Source organism: Carettochelys insculpta, chromosome 20 (genome assembly GCF_033958435.1).
Source record: "Carettochelys insculpta isolate YL-2023 chromosome 20, ASM3395843v1, whole genome shotgun sequence".
Classification (NCBI taxonomy): Eukaryota; Metazoa; Chordata; order Testudines; family Carettochelyidae; genus Carettochelys; species Carettochelys insculpta.
Window position 1 is genome coordinate 4,451,010 of NC_134156.1, and position 22,576 is coordinate 4,473,585.

A 22,576-nucleotide genomic window follows, 5' to 3' on the forward strand; every position below is an offset into this window, starting at 1 on the left:
GTGTCTGAAAGTATCAAAGTCTCTGCACTAGGGAGATGCAACAGTTTTCAAAAATGAATTGGGGCAGAAGACACAGGGCTTTTTCCATTTGCACTCCTTTCCACTCCTGACCCACTTGCTCTCAGGAACTAGTATCTAGCAAGTAGCCTATGCTCTCCCTTCCCCAAGGCATTAATGCAATCTGGACAGGGAAGTAAAAGGGCATTGCTGCTACCCAGTGTGTCTGTGGCTGAGCAGGGGCTGTTTGTATGTGGTGATGTCACTCAGCCTGTGTTTGTTGTAGAGTTATTTAACTTCTCAGGCGAGTGTGTGCTGTACTTGACATTACTTTTCAAGTAGCAAAACTGAATATATTATCTTTATTTCCTCAGCAAGATTTGCAAGATACTTTCCAACTTGAAAAGCAAAAATTCGCCTAGTGCTGTATTTTGTGTTTAGATCAAATTTTGAAATGCCTCGCCATTTTTACACAGTATTATCTCATAGTATGAAAGTGAGTGAACTCCATGCTGGTTAGTTATATGAATCTTTGATGATTGATGTAATTGTCAAGTAGCTTATGGATTGGGCAAATTAGAGTAATGTGTTAGTCCATACTACTGTTCCTTTACCTCTGGTAAAACTGTAAACAGGTATTGTTAAAGCAGCAGGTGAACTAAAAAGAGTTGTCTAAGTTTTTTTTTTTCAGGCATGCCTCTAGCCTGCAGCATTGTTCCACACAGTTTGGCAGAGCATCTTTGTTCGACAGAGGCGCAAGAACAACTGAGCTCAAAAGTGAATTATTTTTATGGAGTATTGGCAAATTTCAGTGCATATATTTCCTCCTAATAGAAATATATTGTGTAGTAGATAAATGTGTTCATGGATTTGCCTTGTCTAATTTTTCTTGTTTGGACCTGCTGCATAATAGGGATATTTCTGTATGAATCCCATTCTTACTAAGAGATTTCTTGTGACCTTGGACACATCCTCACCTATTGCTTAGTCATCTGTGTGTGTAGTTGGAATGGTTGACTTAAAGCTTTTCTGTTGTCTCCTGCATTAAGTTTTCCCTTTTCTGTTGCTGCTTATGTTGATCAATTTAGCATTGTGAGTGATATTCATACTGCAGGAGTGCCTCCATCTGGCTAGTTGTGGCTTAGCAGCTCTCCCCGCAGCATGGCACCTCATGCCAGTGATCTCTCTTGCTACAGTGGTCTCACACCCTGTAACTTGGCCTTCTTACTACATCATGATTCAGTAGTTCCTTTTAAGATAACAGAAACCCAACATAAAACAGACTGATTTCTTGATCCTCCATCTCCTGGTCCTTATACCTTTCCTTAAGGCTTTCCAATGTCCTGGTCCCATTTTCTGGATTATGTCCACCTTACCAGTGCTGGTAGGGCAACCTATGCACCATACTGGATTCCAGCTCAGGGAACCTATAACCAGCAGCCAAGTCTGCACATTCCCTCTCCTTGCTGCTGTTTCCCTGCAGCACTTCATTAAGCTAATTCTTCCCTGCGGCAACTTCAAAGTGCTGGCTCACATGTAGCTGCGGCCTACCCGCTGGTACTTCAAAGTACCTGGGCAATTTCAAAGTCCCTTTACTCCTCACATTTTGTTTAACACTCGCTTACCATGCTCCTTTGGAAGTAGGGAACTAGTGTAGACAAGCCCCAAATGTCCTATGGCACTTGATATTATGTTGTTTTCTAATCAGTGCATACACATCATCAGGTTTTCTTTTTACAACTCTGTTCAGAAACAAGCGCAATTATCTTCATGGGCTAAACCCTGAGCTAATCCTTGTTTCAATTGGAATCACACTATTTCAGCTGCTCTTTTATCTCCCTTCCTCAGCATATGTTTGTGACAGAGCTGAACATATTATGTGGGCATTTCCTGGCTGGGAGTGATGCAAAGTAACACATTAAAAGTTAAGACTTAGCCATATAATGGATATTGAATAGAAATGAGCTAGCTAATAAAAGGGCATGAAAAACCCACTTGTTTGCTTAACCAGATCAAGATGAGGAGAAGCTTTGTCCAAGTGAATGGACTAAAGGGACCTAAGGACCCACGGGCTTCTTCTATGATAAGGAAGTAGCAAGGCAGGAATTGGTGTGCTTTTGCAGGAGTGGAGGAATGGTGATGCAGGGAAGATGTAGAGTGTCTAAAACTTCTCTTTTTCCTGGAGCGGTTCTTTAAAGGGCATCATGATTTGGCATTCGCTTATTTAGATAAAGGAGAAGGAGCCCAGAATCTATTGATTTAGCCATGTGAAGTGCTCATTTTTCATTAGTTAAGGGAGGAGAGCACAAAATTAATTTATTTTAGTGGGAGAATACCAGATTTTACTAACCGGGTTGTTGATAAGTGGATGTCAGAATCTCTTTTCTTTTTCCACCAAAGCAGAGCTAATGCTCTGGGGGAGCAGTAAATATTGAGTTGGCCAGATGGGTGAATATGAGGTCTTAAAATGTGAGAAGGAAAAAAAATGTTAGAATTGTTGCTATTGTAGAAACAGGTGGAAGGCGCAGAAACATATTGACATGCTGATAGAGAATATGGCTTGGACAGAATATATGCACGTTTCTCAGCTTGCAGAAAATTCTGTTTTCATGCTTAATATACTGAAAAGTATTATTCAGGAATAGCTAATTTGTGTGAAAATTTTGCCCAGTAATGATGCCAAGAAAAAGCACATAAATACAGGAATCAGACATGTGCCAGCTCTCAAGATTGCCTTAAGCCAGAATCTCATTTGGGTCAGGGGCCACATGCAAGGGAGCAAAACAAAAATCGTAATAGACATGCCACAGATTGATAAGCAGTTAAAAAAAAAAAAAAAAAAAAGACAGCCCCTGTCTCACATACAACTTGGGGTGCCTGCGTTCCAGTCACGTTCCAGCCTGGGAGGCACCAAGGCTCTGGGCTTCCCTTCAGGGCTGGATTACCTCTTTTGGGCGCAGAGCTAAGTTTTTGTGGAGCACCCAGGCTCTGGGGTGTGCCCAGAATGAGAGGTTTAGTGTGTGGGAGGAGGTTGCAGGTGAGCAGCCTGGGGATGGAGGTGCAGGGTCTAGGAAGGAGGTAGGGTGCAGGAGTGGGTAGATGGCCTGGGCAGGAGGTAGGTGCAGGAGTGGCTGGATGTGCAGGGTCAGGGCAGGAGAGAGGGTGCAGGAGTAGGCTGGGGGCAGTGGGGCTGCATGGGAGGAAAGGTAAAGGAGTGATCTGGGAATATTGGATTAGGGCAGGGGATGGGGTCACCAACCTGACTCAGTTTCAGCATAGGGAGGGGTACAGATGGCTCTGCACTGCCATCCGGGGCAGGCACCACACCACGCTACTCCCATTGGCTGGGATTCACGGCCAATGGGAGTGATGGGGGTGGAGCCTTCAAGCAGTTAAGGAGACATATCTTCCCTGTTCTGCCATTCTGGCACAGAGTCTGTGGGTCGGATGCCAACCGTGGCTTGCTTTCATCTGGTCTGTGAGGTCCAGGGCTCCCCCAAGCCAATAGCCGTGGGGAGCTGGCACTGGCACTCTAGCCATGCAGGGGTTAAGTACCCCCATGTGTGGCTAGAGATCCAGCGCTGTCTCCTTGCTGGTGGGGGATGTTGGAGAGAGTCCCAAGCCTTCTGGGCCAGATCAAAGCATGCCACAGGCTGTAGGTTCCCCACCCCTCCTTTAAGTGGTGCAACTACATTTTCCAACACTTCAATTAAAAATGAAAATGAAAGCCCTGAGTTGCTTGTTGGAACCAGCACTCTTTCTTCTGTAAATAGAGACGCACATTATCCCTTGTGAAACTGGAAAGTTGCCCAAGTTGTTCATCAGGGTGTAGGATGAAAGCTGTTTGTATTGAAAGCTTACTTTTCAAGCTAATGTAAAATCTGAGCTACCTGGAATTTCAGTGCAGTTTGTATTTTAAAAATGTTACAGATGGTGTAAATTGTGTGCTTCCTAGCTGCTTGAGTACTTATGACCCAGTTACTCAAAAAGTTTTACACCCAGTACAACTATGTCTGTTAGGTAGGCAATTTTTTAGCCAGTAATTAGGCAAATGCTAGCTGCAGTATGAGTATTGCTCATTTCACTTATTGAACAAGAATAAGCTATATTGGTGTATAAATATAAGTACACCCTGGTCTTCACTTAAGTTTTTCTGTCATGGGTGTGTAGGTTATGAGTGTGCAGAAAAATCATACTGATTAGCAACATAGCTCTGCCAGCAAAATCACAGATTAGTTATTGTGGCAAAAAGTTATTTTGCTGGAGTAGCCTATTTCATTTGGAGAGTTGCATAAACTGTCAAAAGCCGCGTCTACACGTGCACGCTATTTCGAAGTAGCAGCGGCAACTTCGAAATAGCACCAGTCACGTCTACACGTGTTGGGCGCTATTTCGAAGTTGAAATCGATGTTAGGCGGCGAGACATCGAAGTCGCTAACCCCATGAGGGGATGGGAATAGCGCCCTACTTCAACGTTCAACGTCGAAGTAGGGAACGTGTAGATGATCCGCGTCCCGCAGCATCGAAATAGCAGGGTCCTCCATGATGGCCATCAGCTGGGGGGTTGAGAGACGCTCTCTCTCCAGCCCCTGCAGGGCTCTATGGTCACTGTGTGCAGCAGCCCATAGCCCAGGGCTTCTGGCTGCTGCTGCTGCAGCTGGGGATCCATGCTACATGCACAGGGTCTGCAACTAGTTGTCGGCTCTGTGTATCTTGTGCTGTTTAGTGCAAGTGTGTCTGGGAGGGGCCCTTTAAGGGAGCGACTTGCTGTTGAGTCCGCCCTGTGATGCTGTCTGCAGCTGTGCCTGGCACCCTTATTTCGATGTGTGCTACTTTGGCGTGTAGACGTTCCCTCGCAGCGCCTATTTCGATGTGGTGCTGCCCAACGTCGACGTTGAACGTCGACGTTGCCAGCCCTGGAGGACATGTAGACGCTATTCATCGAAATAGCCTATTTCAATGTCGCTACGTCGAAATAAGCTATTTCGATGTAGCGTGCACGTGTAGACGTAGCCAAAGAAACTCTTTTCCTGGTATATACTGGGCCTCGGCTAGGAAGGTTTTCCTTGGTAGCTACACTGGCAAACTTTCTAGAGTAGAGAAGGATTGCATCCCAACTAGTTTTTTCCGCTCTGCTTTAACTAGTTAAAGCCCAGAAGCGGTGCTTGCCACTTGGGTCCCTGAACAGGAATACTTAGGGGCTGTTCTTACCCTTACTCGCCCACTAAAATTACTAATGGCATTATTTCCAGAAATCAGAAAACAAACCAATGCAGTACCTCTGAACACACTTGCTAAAAAATCCATGTTAAATAAGATAAATGGAGCTCTTTGTGGCTCTAAGCAATTGCTTAGTGTGCTTATGCCTAGCACCATCACTGTGAAAGTGCCAACACTTTTTGTGTAAACAAGTCCTGACATGACTCTTTCAAGTCATAAGGTTTTGCTTGGTTGTGTTTTTTTTAAAACAAAAAAAAAAAGACTAAAGATTATTAGCTTTATAGGTGATGTTAATGCTGTCAGTTGTCCTTGGTTTAAGTTCAGCAGAGCTGGTATACTTGAGTATGCATAAAGAGTTTGGGGAAAATGCACACTATTTAGGTTGGTGATGATCTGAATTAAAACATCCTTTTTGCTACTAGAACTGTACTGAAATGTGCCTGGTATTCAGTAATCACTTCTGCTGTATCTCGGAAATGCACTAAGCCTCCCTGACCATTTTCTGTTTATCTAACCTACAGGTATACTGAGACTGTTTCTCAAAATAAAGATATCCAGTTTATGAAATATCGAAAAGAATCATGTCTCACCAGCCAAATGAAAGTTAAAGATTTTAAATAATCTGTGAGGTTTCAGAAATTCTAGTGGAGTTGACGATTGGAGACTGAATGTGGTAATATGAATGTGTTGGTCCAAAGTGATGAGAGTAGAAAAACCAAAAGAAACAGATTGATGCCTTTTTGTATTCTGTGAGGCAGAGAAGGAAATATTCATTGATGATGAAAGCACTGTTCTTCTGACAGCTTTCATCAATTGGGTGTGGGTATTTATACATAAATCATTCTGAATGTAGTAGAATTCATGTGTGTCTTTGCTTTCCATTAAGCTGCTCCCTTATGTATTCTTTTCAATTTAATGTTTATAAAAAACCGCAGTAGATTTTTCAAAACTATGGTGTTAGCTTAAGTCTGTTTTACATTTAATCAAACATCACAAATGAAAAACATTCCGACTTATATGATTTTTGTAATTAAATGTGTATTCACTGTGGCCTCCACATGCCAATAACCACATCTAACAATCATTCTGTTATTGCTGCATGATATTTATAGATCCACAGTTGCATAGATCTTGATCATATTTTATAGTTTATCATCATAACTACAGTCACAGTGTTAAATATTCAAAAATCAGTTTCTCTTTTTCATATATCAGATAGTTAGCCATGAACTATGTAGGTAATGTGATGCCTTTTGCGGAAACTGTGTGTGTGTAGTGTGTGTTTAGTACACAAGAACAAATGAGAGAAGAGAAATAGCAATATGTATTTTAATAATAAATTGTCTCTTCCCTTTGCTCACTTGTCCAACTTAGGGGTATATTCATATTTTCACTGGAGCTCCAAAACAACATATAATTTGCATTAAATTTAGATTGCATGTGCCCTTATTTATAACATATAAGATACATGCGTTAGACACACCATGCCAGCTTTTGTGATTTTACCACAAATCTTACAATTTTAATATTTTGTAGGTTACTTCTAAAGTTTCACATGGGCTCATGGTTCCTGGTTTCAGAATCGCATTTCCCCCCTTTATTTAGCAATAATGTTTCATTTGACCTGAAGCAAACCTGCCTTCAGTTGAGAAGGCCACAATTTTCAAACAGTATATCAGTGCAGCTTGAGGCTGCTTATAGCAAAAAAAATGGCTGCCATCTACCACTGTTCTTTAATTATACAGAATCCAGGCTGCTTGTCCAGAATTAGGGATTGGGTAGGGAATGCTCAGGCTGAAAAGATACAGCAGGAGATAGGGATGTTCAGAGCAGGAAAAAGTAATAGGGGTAGGATAGCGGAACATAAGGGGTAGGATAGGGTGTTAGGGGTTCAGGGAAATGTAAAGGGTAGAAGACAAAGACTGCGGGGGGATGTTTAGATAAGGTGCAAGACTGGAGAGGCTTAGGAAGGTAGTGAGTGGTTTAAATGGATCAGAAAGAGGTGGCGGGTATTTGTGAGGTATAAAAAACTGATGAGAAAGATATGAGCAGTGGGCTGGAAACAGACTGGGGAAGAGCATCAATAGAGAATAAAAGTGTTGAGGAGACTGGTTAGGGAGGGAGAGAGGAAAGAGAAATAAACAAGCTAATGGTAATAAAGGGATGGAGAGAGAGAATGACACCACCCTAAACCCCCAGTGAGAGCAGTTTTGTGTGAGTATGCAACTGGAAGTCCTTCATTTCCACACATGCATTTAACATTGAATTTTGAATTTGAATCCATCATACATACGCTTTTGCAGACAGACAGGTTTCCCCGAAAGGGCTAAAGGCTCTCCAAGCAATTGAAATAGAGAGGGGATATGTAAAAGAAATATTTTGGAGAGGTTTTGTATTCAGCACTGTATTCAGATGGTAATATGCTATTACCTGTAGTGCATAAGGGATCAAATTTATGTAAAGATCTTGGTTAGATTACTTCGCGTGTGACAGTTCTTGTTTCTGATTTATGCCATGAATATTATGTCCAGCATATACTGAAATTCATAGACCAGTTTGAGGCTCTCCTGAGTGTGTTTTCTTTTGTTACATGTAAGGTTGTAAAAGAAACCCCTTTCAGTCTTCTGTTGCTGGAAGACAGTGATTATCTGAGCAGCGGAGGATGTTGCTGCAAGAGTTTTGAAAATGTTGCTTAGTAAGGAAATTGAATGTAGAGAGAGATTGGCAGGCGAAGCTTCCATCTATGTAGACAGCTCTTACTCAGTGTGCTAGGGCTTGTCTATACACACATCTTGTACTGGTATGATTATTTTTGTCAGGAATACAATTTTTGTTATAGAGGTAGTTATAGTGCTATAACCAACCTATTGTGGATGCAATTATACTTGTACAAAAGTGCTTTAAGCCAGTCTAGTTGATTCCTGTTTCTATATTGTCTGTTATATTTAACTATTCCTGGACAAAACTGAACCGAAGCAAGAAAAAAGTCCTCAGAAGAGTAACAGGTTGAAAGCTAATAAGTTATAGCTGTTGACTTGGAAGAATGGGCTTCCAGGAGGAGGGTTTCCTTCTGAAAAATCACTGTGGGCTGCGCATCTACATGTGTATTTTGGAGTCTGGAAGAGCGTCTTGTGGACTCCGAACCATGTGCCAATATACTAATGAAGAGGTGGCATATATAGACACAGCCATAGTGTTTCACTCAACAGCATGCAAATATTTGGTGTGCATATGTGAAAGAACAATGCAAAAGGTATCTGTAAGTTTACAAATCTCTTCCCAGTTTCTGTGGACTTTACAATGACTAAGTTGCTGTTTTGTGTGACTGGTGTTTTATTTTTTGTTTGTTTCTTGTTCATCATGAATGGACCATGCCAAATGTAATGAATGTGATAAATAAATCAGTTTCCTGAAAGTCCAGCAGTGCTGTAGGTTTTCAGTATCCCTTAATTTAGTTTGCTTATGCGACAATAATCTTATGATTTACTTGAAGTAGTCCTCTCCCCCGACACGAGCTATGTTTTAACCCACCGGAGCTTGGTGATTTGACCGTTCTTATGTTAATGACGCAGGAATAAGAGTGTGTCCAAGTGGAAAGGGACAGTGCACCAGTAGGTAATCTTTAGTCCAAATTAAATTTGGCAATCCAACCATGTACATGCTTTTACTTCTCTTAATTATGGGTACATTTTGACAGAGGAGCTGCTCAGAAAGTTTTTACTCGCCAAAGCACCAAATGTGTTAATCAACTGTATAATGTCCTCTACTGAGAGGAGTGCTTAGAGGACTTAAAAAGCATACAAAAAGGACTCTTAAAAGCATACATGGCATGTAAATACATTAAGATATTTTTGTAGGATTTGGATGGACATCAAGTTACAAGAAGATCATCAGTCTGTCCCATTTGTCTTTTGTGACTGTAATTGCTCATAAGTAAAATAACCTCTTCTCAGATAAAGATACAGTTTTCTAACTTACATTTTTAAATATAAAAAAAAATTTAAATTAAAACTGTTTTTGGTTAGGGTTCTATGCTTGGCATTGTGCATTGCCCCAAAATACAATTCCCATCTCTCAGTAGTTGTGGTCTGAAGAATAGAAACACAAGAGGCAGGACAGCACGATATGTAGAAGTGAAGGGATAACTGTGTGTCTGCATCTTGTTTTTTAAAGTAAGTGAAATGATGATACATTCATTTCTTAGGGAAGAAGACACTGCTTAGAAGTGTCTTGGTGAAGAGAGGTTGGTGGCTTGGGGGACAGAATCAGATGCTGCCGACAAGCTCTGTGCATCTTACATCTAGTTGTTTGGGTTGTTCCCAGAGCTTTGATTCTAATGCCCCAATGAAATGTCTGTGGACAGTAAGGTTATTCTGCTTCTTGGATATGCAGCATATACCCCACTTTGCTTCTGGAATTTCAGTATCCAAGAAGTCCTTGACCTGTGCTCCTCGTAAGCTGAGCTCTTGCATGGCCACCCAGGAGAGATTCAGATTCAGCCAATTAGTAGAGTGCCCACAGATGCCCACAACTGGCAGCCCGTGTTTCTGTTGGTGATGCACATACTTTACTGCACATAGCAAAATATATTGCACCCATGGATGGAAAAAATTAGAGGGAACACTGGCTCTTGAAACTTAAGAGGAGGATTTTCCTGGGTTGTCTGTATTTTTCATCCTGTTGGAGTTCATCTGTGCAACACGCAAATGTGGGATGGTATAGTTATTACTTGGGTGTGAAGTCAATGCTTTACTTATAAAGTCACGAGAGCTCCAAATGGAGAGAGACTTTCACTATTAATGCTTACAAAGCACACAGCTCTGACTTTAAGCTGAACTGTAAAGCGATATTTCTCAGTTTTGGTTTGTCCCTTTACTGTTCCACTTTTGATGCTTACTGCCTTGGTCTTTTTTGACTTATTGGCAGCTCTGAATTCTCAGTCACATGAGTGGCTCCTTTTCCTTCCTGTGTTATACAGTCCACGAAGTGGAATGCAGTCTGGCCATGTAAGAAGGAGGGAGAACTGCACATTAGACTATTGCCTCGTGTGACCTCACTGTTCAAGTAAACCAAGATCTAGTTTTGTGGTAAAAAACAAAACAAGCTTTTTGTTTTTCATAAAAAAATGGTAAAGGATGCAAACTGCAGAGTTTGTGTGTTCTTTGCTTTTTTCATTTCACCTTAAATCAGTGGAGGGCAAGCCATCAGGGGTCTGCATGCAGCCCACATAACAGCCTTCTGACCACTCCCCCATGCCTCTCATGCACAGGGAGCCCTTCACTTACCTATTCTGCCTCTTCCCTCACAGATCTTCCAGAGCGGAGACAGACTAGCACAGCTACCCCTGTGAAATGTGTCAGCCTGGTAGACTTCCACAAGGACATAAGAACAGCCATACTGGGTCAGACCAAAGGTCCATCCAGCCTAGTATCCTGTCTGCTGACAGTGGCCAGTGTCAGGTGCCCCAGAGGAGGTGAACCGAAGACAATGGTCAAGCAATTTGTCTCCTGCCATCTGTCTCCAGCCTTTGACTAAAGGCTAGGGGCACCGTATTTTATTTAAAGGCTCTTGAAATATAAAGCTGAGTCATCATAGTGCATGTCCTCAGGAAAGCAATAGAATGGCTCCTGAGACAGGCTTCCAGAGAGAAGAGGTTTGGGTGCAGCACAGAGAGGTGTTGGGGAGTAAGATTTAGGAACTAATGTCTTGGAAACCTCGGGTTCTGGAGTTTGAAGATCAGGGCTCTTGAGTGAGGAAGGACAATCATATAATTTGTGCATTAGCCTTGGTAGACCTGAGTTTAAGTCCCTGCTCCACCACAGAGCTGCTATGTGACCTTGAGCTTTAGTGTTTCTGAACCTCAGTTCTCCCTCTGTAAAATGTGTCTGATAGATTTGCCCTGCCTCACAGGCACATTTGGAGGATAAATTCATGAAAGGCTGTGAGGTACTCAGACGTTAACAGTAATGAGAGCCATATAAGTGTCTAAGTCAAACAGACATGGTTTCCTGTTTGTGGGGTTTTCTATAAAAAGGGACGATAGTACCCATAAATTGATTCATGTAAGAGAGAGAGAGAGAGAAACATGTTTATGCTAAAGAGAAGTGGAGCAATAAGAAATAGCACATCAGCATAATTTGTGTTATTTTTTTTTATTGCTCAGAAGTTGTCAAATGATTTAATCTTTGTTTCCTCCCACTCTATTTTTTCCACTTGAATGTGCAGGGGAAAATGAGAAGAAATAATATGATGAAAATCAGAACTTGTTCCTACTATGTCTCATTTTTAAAAATTTCTTTGTGAACTGTTGAAAAAGGTGCTGGTACATCAGGCTTGAACTATCACTGCTGAAATGGCACATTTACTTTTATGCAAACCAAATATATGAGGAAGCTGTATAGATAACACCCCTGTATTTCAGTAGACTAAATTTCCAGTTTGTACTCTTTACTGTGAGTTTTATTTTAATTAACCTTACATAGCCAATAACACTTCCTCCCCTGTTTTAAACCATTTATGTTTAAATTTGGTGGTGGCTTTAACTACCAGTTTTGATTTAGTCTGGATTCAGATGTCTGTTAGCAGAAAGTTAAAATTTATAATACATTGATTGTGTTTACTAAGCCATAGTTAGAAGAATAATTCACTGCTCTGTCTTTAGAACAATAAACAATGACCATTTTAGAATGACACTTAAATGAAACACTTCATTCTTTCCTCTCTTATGTCTGTTTTAACACTGTTGAAATCAGTAGAATTACAGTGCCATAAAATTTGGTGTAAAGCAATGGAGCACCAGATCTGTGACTTAAGTTCTTATTATCTCAGTTAAAATTCGTGGCTAGATTTCACTCTTATCTTGAGATTCAGGATTGTGGCAGAGCATGTAATCAGTATGTTGGTGTCTTTCGTACAAAAATAAATTGCTTTTGAGATTTTGTAGCATGAATTGGAATTAAGATAGAGCTAATTAAATATATTCAGTATTTCTCACCCATCAGTTCTTCTCATTGCTTTATAATATAAATGGTGCTTTATGTCTTTCTGCATCATGATTTGCCATTTTGATCTTTAGGAGTTATTAAAGTACAATAAAAACAACAAGAAGTCCTGTGGCACCTTATAGACTAACAGATATTTTGGAGCATAAGCTTTTGTGGGCAAAGACCCGCTTCATCAGATGCATGAGTGAGGGGATTTAAAGAGCGAAAGAAGTGCAATAAGACACCGTTTCTGACATAATATGATGGATCTGGATTGTACAGCAATGGAAAATATTCCTGGGTTTTCCTTTCCTGTTCAAGTATATTCTCTCTTCGATTCACTTTTCCCCATGAACTTACATAGCTTTTTAATGTCAGCCAACCACATAAATGATTTGTTCCTTCTTCGGCCAACATTACTACCTCTCTGAGAAGTCAAATAATTTGTGCAGTCTGGTAAATTTCCACAGAGGATCCATAGTACACTGCATCTATAATGTCTAATTCAGTCTCCTGCTTTCTGGGAAGCCAAATGAATATAAAGTTACCATTGGAATGGTTAATAACCAAACAAATGAAATACTTAGTCAGTTGGATTAAAACTTGTATTTAAAACTTTAGGCTGTTGAAATTCTCATATGAATCAAACCATTTCAACCAGGAAGGGAATGAAGTACAGTATGAGCTCGGATAATACTAATGGATTTAGGGTTGTAGTGTTGAAAATGTAATAATGGGTTATTTCTCTTACTTGCTGCGAGTCTAGCTGGAGGGAAACAAGGGATAGTAAGAGTTTAATGAAAGGTGCCATTTTAACCTTAAGTAGTGAAAAAAACTGTAATGAACCAGCATTTGACTTGAATTTAACAAACTCTGAGGACATATTCAGGGAAGTGAAAGTAGAAGAACTGTGGGGAATACTGGGGGTACATGAGGAGGAATGTCAACCACAAACTACTTGTATTTGTTTCTGTGTAATACCATGAGGAAGTAAAAGGAACAACTTAGATTTTGCTTTAAATTAACTAATTAGATTGAATAGGAAAATGATTAAATGTGCCACACTTATTAGCAGGCAAGATAGAATGGCACAGGTGATTTTTCAATATCTGTATGGTTTAACTCATGGTTTATATTATTATTTTATTTATCATCTTTGTTTGTCATGGTACCTACAAGCCCAAATGATGGACCAGGGCAGCCCCATTGTGCTAGTTGCTGTACCAGCACAAAACAAAAAGTACATCTCCTAAAGAGCTTACAGTCTAATAATAAAACAAGCATGAATAGGTGGAGCATAATGCATGAAGGAGCATAATGAACCAGTATTGGAGAGTATGGTTGGCTGTCTCATCCTTACCACTGTCAATTTTTTTCTTGGACTGGAAAAAGAGAGTTTTAAGGAGGGCTCTGAAGGAAGATAATGAGGTAGCTTTGTAGATGTTTATGGAGTGCTCCTCTGAAGCATGAGGGGCATCATGGGAGAAAGTACAGAAGTATTTGTTTGGGTATTTAACAATTGGAAGTGGAGGCTAGCTTTATAGGGTGATGGTATACAGGAGTCAATTTTTGGCAGTGAATGATAGATTGTAGGTAGAGCAGAGATGGACAATCAAGAGCCTTGGCAAAGAAGACAAGTAGTTTATGCTTAATGTGAGAGATGGAATAGCTGGTGGAGAGATGCAAAGAGAGGAGTGATATGATTAAAGTGCTAGGATTGGAAAATTATCTTTGGGGAATATTTTGTATACTGACAGCAGAAAACAAGCAGTGCAGACATGGTTCTGTCAGCAAAAACCCCCTTTGTCGGCTGCCCCCTCTTTTAATTTTTTCCAGGCATAAGGGGCTGCCATCAAACGGGTTTTGCCACCAGAACCATATCTACATTGCTTGTTTTCTGCAAACAGAAGCCTCTGCTGGCAGGGTGTTCCCACATGAATATGTGAATTAGCCAGGCATATATCCAAATGAGCATCCATTTGCATTTTCAAGACCGCTCATTTGCATCCAGCTGCTGACACTACGGCTCAGTGTAGCCCTAGCCATAAACCGTAAGTGAGCATTTCAATTTGACAGGATGCGGTATCGAAGACTTAATGGTGTGTGTTCTAAAACAAAGAGATTTTAACACCAGATTAAAAAGACATCTGAATTGGAATTTATTTTCAAGTTTGATACCTATCACCATAGGCTCAACAAAGGTATCAATTATCTTACACATTACAAAGGCAATTTACCCATCTTTGATATTTGCAGTGATCCCAGACATCCCACTTAATACACTTGCGGAGAATTTTTTCTCCTCCCCATTCTTTCCCCTCATCTAGGTGATTCATCAGCTTTTTTCTTTCATTTTTTCCTCTCTTTTAATTTTTTTCTGTCATCCACACACACAAAAGTGGATCAAAAGAGTGATCTGCTTTTTCCAAAGTGTGTGTCCACACAGCGCCAGCTCTTTTGAAAGAACAGGTCTGGGATCGAAAAATCAGGCACCATGAGGACTACTCTTTGGTTTAAAAAAATAAAAAGGCTTGCAAAGCATCTACATACTTTATTTTTTTTCCGAAAAAAGTTTTTGAAAGAAGATACTCTTCCTGAAATGGGAGTAGAGGAACACTTTAGAAAGGAGCACCAAATTCTTTCAATTTAATTTTGAAAGAATGCTTTTTGTGTGTGTATGCTCCTCTGGATATTTTGAAAGAGTCCCTTCTTTGGAAAATATTTTGAAAGACTTTGCTAGTGTAGATGTGGCCCGTAAATCAAGCTACTCTATTGCAGATATCTGAGGGTCTGTTTTTCCTAACTAATCAGAGTAGCTTCTTTTTTTAGTATGTTAAACTTTTATACAATTTTGTGTGTTTTTATTTTGAAGTATTCATTTAAAAATTATTTGTATCTGAACTGTCAGGACATTTACTCTCCTTGTATTCTAGTGGTTTTGAATGTTTTTCCATGGGCATAGTGGAAGCAAAGAAGAAACAGACATTGAAACAGATGTTTCAATGGAGAAATTAAGTGATTTATACTGGAGAAGACTGACAATGGCACATTGTCAACTCTTCTTTTCATGGCTAGTGCTGCAAAAACTAGTTCCCATTTCTTGTTCAACTTCATCATTGCAAAATACAAACTTTTAGTTCACAAACTGTGGTTTGGGCAGGTTTCTGGTTAAAAATTATGGGTGAAGACTTTCAAGTGATAGTGTTTTTTTAGATGTCCAACTTAACAATTTAAAGGGGCTTCATTTTTCAGAGCATGAGCAATCAATGCTTTCCGAAATCAAGGCCCTTTGACAAGGATCAAAGGGGTAGCCATGTTAGTCTATGTCCTCAAAAACAATGAGAATTCCTGTGGATAGACTAATGGATTTTTTGGAGCACAGGCTTTCGTGGGCCAAGATCCACTTCGTCAGATTCATTGGAATGGAGGTTCCAGGGCAGGTCTAATTATACAGGCTTATGAAAAGGAGGGAATATAATCAAGAGGAAGGCCCGAGTTGACACGGTCAGTTCAGTCAGGGAGGATGTGAAGCTGTGAACACTGAGAAAGGACCTCTGAAGGTCCCTTTCAGTTCTAAGACATAGGTATATCTCCATATATATATATATAAATAAACACACACACACACACACACACACACACACACACACACACACACACACACACACACACACACACACAGAGCCTGGAGGAGTCCACACGAGAGATAGTATATAGGGTGCCACAGGACGTCTTGTTGGTTTTAAGACCCTTTGAGAAGGTTGAAGTTTGTTACCAAAAGTTGAAGCAGTCCAATTTACAAGTCCATGTTTCTGTAAAATGGCAAAGAAAGTATGAATAATACTTCTGGTTTTATAACATTTGTGATATTGTGTTAGGTTTCTTTATGCATAGGATACTTTGTAAACATTTAAAGTATTATTAAGATGAAATGGAACAGTTACAATATTAAAATGGAAAAACTAAATGTCTTACTCTGAGGGCAGTGAAATTCAGTGTTGACTTTTTGTGTAATTCTGAATGAAAAATCACAGCATGCTGGGACACTTGAACCGCTTTAATCTGGCAGCCTTGGGAAATAGGTCATGCAGATTATGGAGTTTTCTGTGTCATGGGTATGGTAAACAAAGTCTATTACTAAAGCTTTGGTATATGCAAACCTTTATAGACAACGATACATGTATAACATGTCATAAGAAATATTCTAAATGCACTGTATTTAAACAGGAGTGGGGTCGTGGTGTGGAGACTGGGAGGGAGGATTCATGAGGTGGGTGGGGTAGTGAGGTCTGGGCATGAAGGGGACGGGGTGCTTACGTAGTGTCCGATTCCCAGGGGCACACGTGGCTCTGCACCCCTCACTGCTCCCAGGCACTGCCGTCACCATTTTCAGCGATTCACGGCCAATAGGAGTGGTAGGGAGACAGTCTCCAGGTAAGTGTTTTGCTGCACTGCCGTTTCCCCAGTTGGGGGTGAAGGGGAGTGGCGGCATGCAGGGCCACTTCCTCCTCCCCCTGCCAGGCACAGCCGACAGGCTTGATCCAGCATGTGGCTTACCTGGATCTGACCCCCAAGGCCTGGATATCAGCTTGCTCCTGCGGTGTGGAGCCAGCCGTGGTGCTTCATGGATATTCCTGGATCACAGACACCCAGATTAAGGGTTGAAGTGTATTTCATCAAAACAGACCAAGATGCTAACTTCTTATATAGATATCACATTGCATACAAGATGTTTTTCTGGTACATGGTCAATGGGAAGGTGTAGGAACTCAAACTGACTCAGAAGCTCAAAGATTGGGCAGAGATAAGCAAATTACACTGATTAATGAACACAGAATGTAAATGTTTTTCAATTACTTGGTGTGAAAGTCCAGGGAGTTGACCTGTTGTTGACATTTTCCTCTGTATTAATCAAAATTCAGTGGCTTAATCTTCCTTCTGCTTTGGATAGGCATAGTTCATTGTTCTAACCCTTCTTCACAACTTCTTGAAAGAACATATTTAGATTTCAGTAACATGAAAATCTATCAATCTTATCAGTGTTATTTTTAGGGAAAGAGGTGTGGAGGTTTTTATTGGAGTTGTCACATGTGAATTGGTTGTTGAAATTCTGAGTTATCGCCACATCTAAAAATGTTCACACAATTCCATTGCACTGTCGGGTTTATATTTGTTAGTTTACATTTTATTTTGAATTAATATAAACATATTGAGACAGAATAATGCATGCCCCGTTTTTGTTAGGTGTAGTGCGTTGCCATGGATGATGATTAAAGACTATCCACCACTATCATTTTCTCTTTTCTTCTTTTTTAACTACGTCTCCAGACCATTCCTATTCCTCCATCTCTTGTAGTTACACAACTGTAAGGTTACCAGAACAATCAACAGTAAATTGATTGTCCTAGTATACTCATCTTGGCATGTAGGTGGGATAGATGAACAGGTTCAAAAGCCTGCTGTAACTTAAATCACTCAGCTAGACTTTCCAATCCCTATAACTGTATCTGAAACAAACTATTTTCAAATAAAAGTTCAAGATATTCTGTTAAGTAATCTCTTTCTCATCAGGAATGAAGCAATTTACTTGGCAACTGCCTTTGTTTTGTTTGATAAAGAAACCATGAGCGATTCTTGAAACCTTGTTCGATTTGTTAGGGATAAAGAATATTTTACACTAACATGATTCTTTTTATCCCAAAGGATCCAAAACTTTTTGCAAACTGTATACAGTATGTACCCCTGAAATGCAACCAGAGCTGGAGTGGGAGGTGTGGCAGCAACCAACATTGTACAACACCCTGTACAGAAGCATGGAAAGAAGGGGAAATTTTGGCCAGTGTCACAGAGCCAAACTTTACTGCTATGGAAAATTACATGCATTCAAGAGAAGAGCAAGTGGTACTTCATTTTTATAGGCCTGAACTGCATAATATCTCCTCCATCCTTCCATCACACACACAGTAAAATTCATGGAACTAATTTCATCTGTCTTGGAAGAACAAAGGGCCAACACAGTGCTGCTGAGAGTTGTGACAGTAGTTCTGCATAGCTTATCTGAGAGCCTGTACGCAACAGTGTTCCAGATTTAAGAAGTAGCCTTAAAACAGAGGGCACATTTGAGTGCTGCTAGTAATGGTCCGGGTGGGCTGGAAGCAGTCCAAAGTGGAAATAATAAAAACAAAAAACCTGCCATGTTCCTCTCTGAGGTTTCGGGCTGGTATGGGAGAGATGGCCAATTCTTCTCTAATTGGAAACCAAGGTTTCAGAAAACAAGTTTGGGCTCCCATACTAATCTCTCACCTCATGACAGCTGTTCTTTAACTTGTATTTGTAGAGCTTAGGATGAGGGCATTTATGTATATAAGCTAAGCTTTCTTATCTTTCTGTTATGGAATACCTTTCAGAAAGACAGGACTAGCAAAACACTTAGTATTTTGCCAGTTTTCTTCTGAAAATAGTTCTTACAGTGCACATAGGGTTTATTCTATAAATCCCCAGGAAATGCAAGAAATACAGTTTATCTGTGCCCTAAAGAATACTAACAAAAGCCTATGTAAATCATTATTTTTAAAATAGTTTGCTTAAAAATAATGCCCTTTGTAGAAAGACGATTTGAATGTACTTCTCATTTACTTTTATGAAACATTTAAAATATGGAATGTTACATTTAAAAAAAAAGAAATTAGAACATTTACATTCAATATCAATTTTTTAAAAATTGGAATTAGCATTATTAAAATATCTTGAAATTGTGGATTTGGCTGTCAGGATTTTTTGAGTGTAATACAGAGGAAAGCTAATGGATTTTAAAGATGTATTGTGCTATGTCAAAGGTAGAATTGAACAAATAATTTACATTTAGCTGAGCTCCTGCTTTTCTTTGTGTGGGATACGTTAATCATGATTTTGTTACCTTTTAAAAATTATTCATCACATTCTTTTGTGAATTTTATTAACTGCTGATTGATTGCCAATAGCCCTCTGAAATTTTGTGTGTTAAAACATTGACGATTAGTTAAAGTTGGCCACATAAATCACCTGGTATTGTTTCTGTTCTGGATATATACACAAGTAATTGCAACCCAACCACTTGTATTTGTGAATTTAAAGACATTTGCATGACTATAGGAGTTCAAAGCATTTAGTATGACAGCAGACCTCAATATGTGCAGTTATATTTCCCTCTGGACATGTAAAAAAAGAAGCAGTTAAAAATATTCCCAGACTGAAACAAACAAAATCCTGTAATCCCAACTCGATGATCAGAATTCTTAATACAGCAATGTTGATATTAATTTCTGGTCAAGTAGCGGTCACATCCACACCGACAAGTATGGTCTGAAGAAGTGGTTCTGTCCCACGAAAGCTCACCTAATAAATTATTTTGCTAGTCTTTAAAGTGCTACTTGACTGCTTTTTGTTTTAATGGTATATAGACGAGCACAGCTCTCTCTGTTACTGTGGAAAAGGAATAGTGCAGCAGGTGTGGAATATCAGCAACATTGCTGGACACATAATTAATTAGAGAGATAATGAGAACACTTTTGTGGCCCCAGAGGCCTAGGCAGAGTAGTAAACTATGTGGGCTGTCTGTCTACTTCTCCAACCCACTTGATTTTGCTAAGCTAACCTTGTTATCCCCACCCTTGCTCTGGCTTATTTATGCCTGGCCCTGCAGATTTCCAAGACCAGCATCTGATGAAGTGAGTCGGTGCTCACAAAAGCTCATGCTCAGAACTTTTCTGTTAGTCTGTAAGGTGCCACAGGACCCTTCATTGCTGTTATAGATCCAGACTAACATGGCTACCCCTCCGATACTTGATTTTGCTGGGTTCCCTCACTGTCTTCTTTATTTGAACAAGGATTTCTAAAGCAAATAATTAAACGATCACATGGAATTCCATGGGATACATATTAATGCATGTGTGGTTAATAAAAACTAAAAAAATGCATTTATATTCTGTCCTCTGCATACACACACAAAGTAATTTTTTCTTAATTTCAAAGAGTTCTACATACTTAAACTCGTAGTATATGAAAACAAAAAGCAGTCAAGTAGCACTTTAAAGACTAGCAAAATAGTTTATTAGGTGAGCTTTCGTGAGACAGACCCACTTCTTCAGAGCATAGGCAGGTAGAACTACATGCTGGAAGTCAGAGAAGCGAATTTTGTTCTAGTGCAATGGGACTATTATGCTTGCTTGAATGAACAGTTATAATTTATTAAAATACAGTATCTAGATTTTTTACTATCTTGATGTTTTGATTTGTCTTGTTAAATTCCCAGTGAGAAATGCATTTGATATAAACTACTCTATTACAATATATAGGCCCAGCTAACAGCACAACCTATTATTAAGGTTGCCCATTATAAGACCCTGTTTTCAGTTGTTTATAACTTCACAAGACTTTAACTGTTTGGACTGAAATTTTACATGCAGAGTATTTGCATCTGATAATTTTCTTTGAAAATTTTCAGCGAAAATTATTTAGATACTTGAGAATGAGGCTAGGGAAAGCTACATTGTCTTGCTCATGAAAAAAAAATCTGGTGACTTGTTCTTTTAAAAGCCCTACTATACGCATGCTTTGGAGCAAGGAATTGAAATGTATCAAGAGTGACCTTTGTGGAAGAGAGACATCTTTTGTCATCCCTGTGAAATTCCACTTCTATTTACTCATTGTATAAACCTTCAGAAAAATCCCAGTGTGCACGTGCTCAGTAAAGACAGATTAGTTCTTAACAGCTATGTTCTCCAAAGGTTCTGTCCATATGGCGCAGGACTTTCCTTGCAGCTGGTGCTTCTGGGCTATGCTTGATCTGAGCACGTGGACTGGGCACATGGGTAAGGTGACCATCTGTCCCGTATTGGGTGGGACAGTCCTGTGTTTCGGGCTCCAAAAAGGTGTCCCTACTTATTTTTAGAAAGGAGCTAATTGTCCTGTATTTGGTGCCCTACCCCACCAGTGACCTTTTCCTCACCAGCCAGCTGGCTGGAGAGCACGTAGTGCATGTGAATGAATATGTACTGTCCAACCACAGGAAAAGGGAGCCAGCTGGGGGGTCTAAAAAGGTTGCAATGCTTTCTCACCTCCCTGTGGCTCGGGGAAGCTGGGGGAGAGCCTGCAGCTGCTGCTGCCTCCCTGCCGTCTCTTTGAGGTTCAGAGAAGCCAGGAAGAGCACGGGCACCGCTGCCACCCCATAACTCCCTGTCCTGCATTTGGAATAGGGGGATATGGTCACTCTAAACGTGGAGCTGTCTGTCCTGTGATCTTGTGAGGTATCCTGCCAAGCTCAGGCAGCCTGGAGGAAGAAGTTGCCAGCGTTGAATGCAGAAGGGACAAGAGCTGAATGTTGGTGGACGGGGAATAGGTTGGGACAAGGAGCCTGGGAAGGGTTGGCAGCTGATACTTGGAGGGTCTTGTGAGAAAAATATTATGTAAATTTAAGACTTCATCATACTGTATCCACAACAAGGGATGAATTTACAAGGTAACTGTAATTTAGGCATTTTCTAATTATGCGTGCCTGATCTTGCAACCATAATAATGTGCAATGGAGGGATTTTTATGTAATTATATTTAACTCCAGATGTTTTTACTGATGATTGAATGTCTGAGTTTTGACTGTTGATGATTTTTATTTTGCTTTAGATTATAGGTTGCCAAGTCAGGAGACAGCCATTGGACTCTACTGAACGATATACGCGTTGGATCAATAATCTGACACGTGGACAATTTCTTACACAGGTATTCTTGTTTCAGATGGGATTCAATCTGTGGTGCTAAAGTAGTAGATAGAGTTGCTTAGTTGTGTTTTCTCATTTACTAATGATACTTGATGCTGATCAGAGTTGTCCTTTTAAAAACTAAAGGCAAAAATACTTCCTGAAAATCTGCCAGTTATTTGACTGAAAGTAAATTATAGTAATGTATTTAATAATATATTTTAATATGCCCTTTAAAATATAATATTAGTGCCTGTAATTGGAAAAACTGTTTTTGGTTATTGCAAACTGCCATATGGTTATTGCATAGTGATACTCTTCAGGAGTTTGAAGCTTTTTTATTTCACTTTTCCTTTCTAGTGAGCTTCATATTTCTCCTATCTGCTTGGTGGTTACATTGTGGTTAACTGCACAGCTGGTCCCTGTGATGTCCTAGTATTTGAATAAGGTTTTCTTTTTAGCATACATATTTAAATAATAGAAAAGAAGTCTTCTGTCCTGAGAGGATTTTAGTTGTAACATTACTCGTGTGTGTACATGGGCATACTTAGTTAACTCTTGTGGGAGATATTTTAAAGTATTATTTTTTCAGGGCTTAAACACAGGTTGCATTATCCTTGTTTATAAGTATGATGCATCTTGTGC

The 22,576-nt window shown here is 39.9% G+C and overlaps 1 protein-coding gene across 4 annotated transcripts in view; it reads left to right on the forward strand.

Annotated features, from left to right (window-relative positions):
• The window catches only part of QTGAL (queuosine-tRNA galactosyltransferase), a 216,170-nt gene that overhangs the window by 23,453 nt on the left and 170,141 nt on the right, over positions 1 to 22,576 (forward strand). For 3 of the 4 annotated variants that reach the window (XR_012648282.1, XM_075014910.1, XM_075014911.1), the window contains exon 6: positions 21,858 to 21,953. The exons of the other annotated variant lie outside the window; for it this stretch is intronic. Coding sequence is in view for 2 of the 3 variants with exons in the window: in XM_075014910.1 (XP_074871011.1) it covers positions 21,858 to 21,953 (96 nt within the window). In the remaining variant the exon portion in view is untranslated. The remainder of the gene's footprint in view (positions 1 to 21,857; positions 21,954 to 22,576) is intronic. 4 annotated transcript variants of the gene reach the window in all.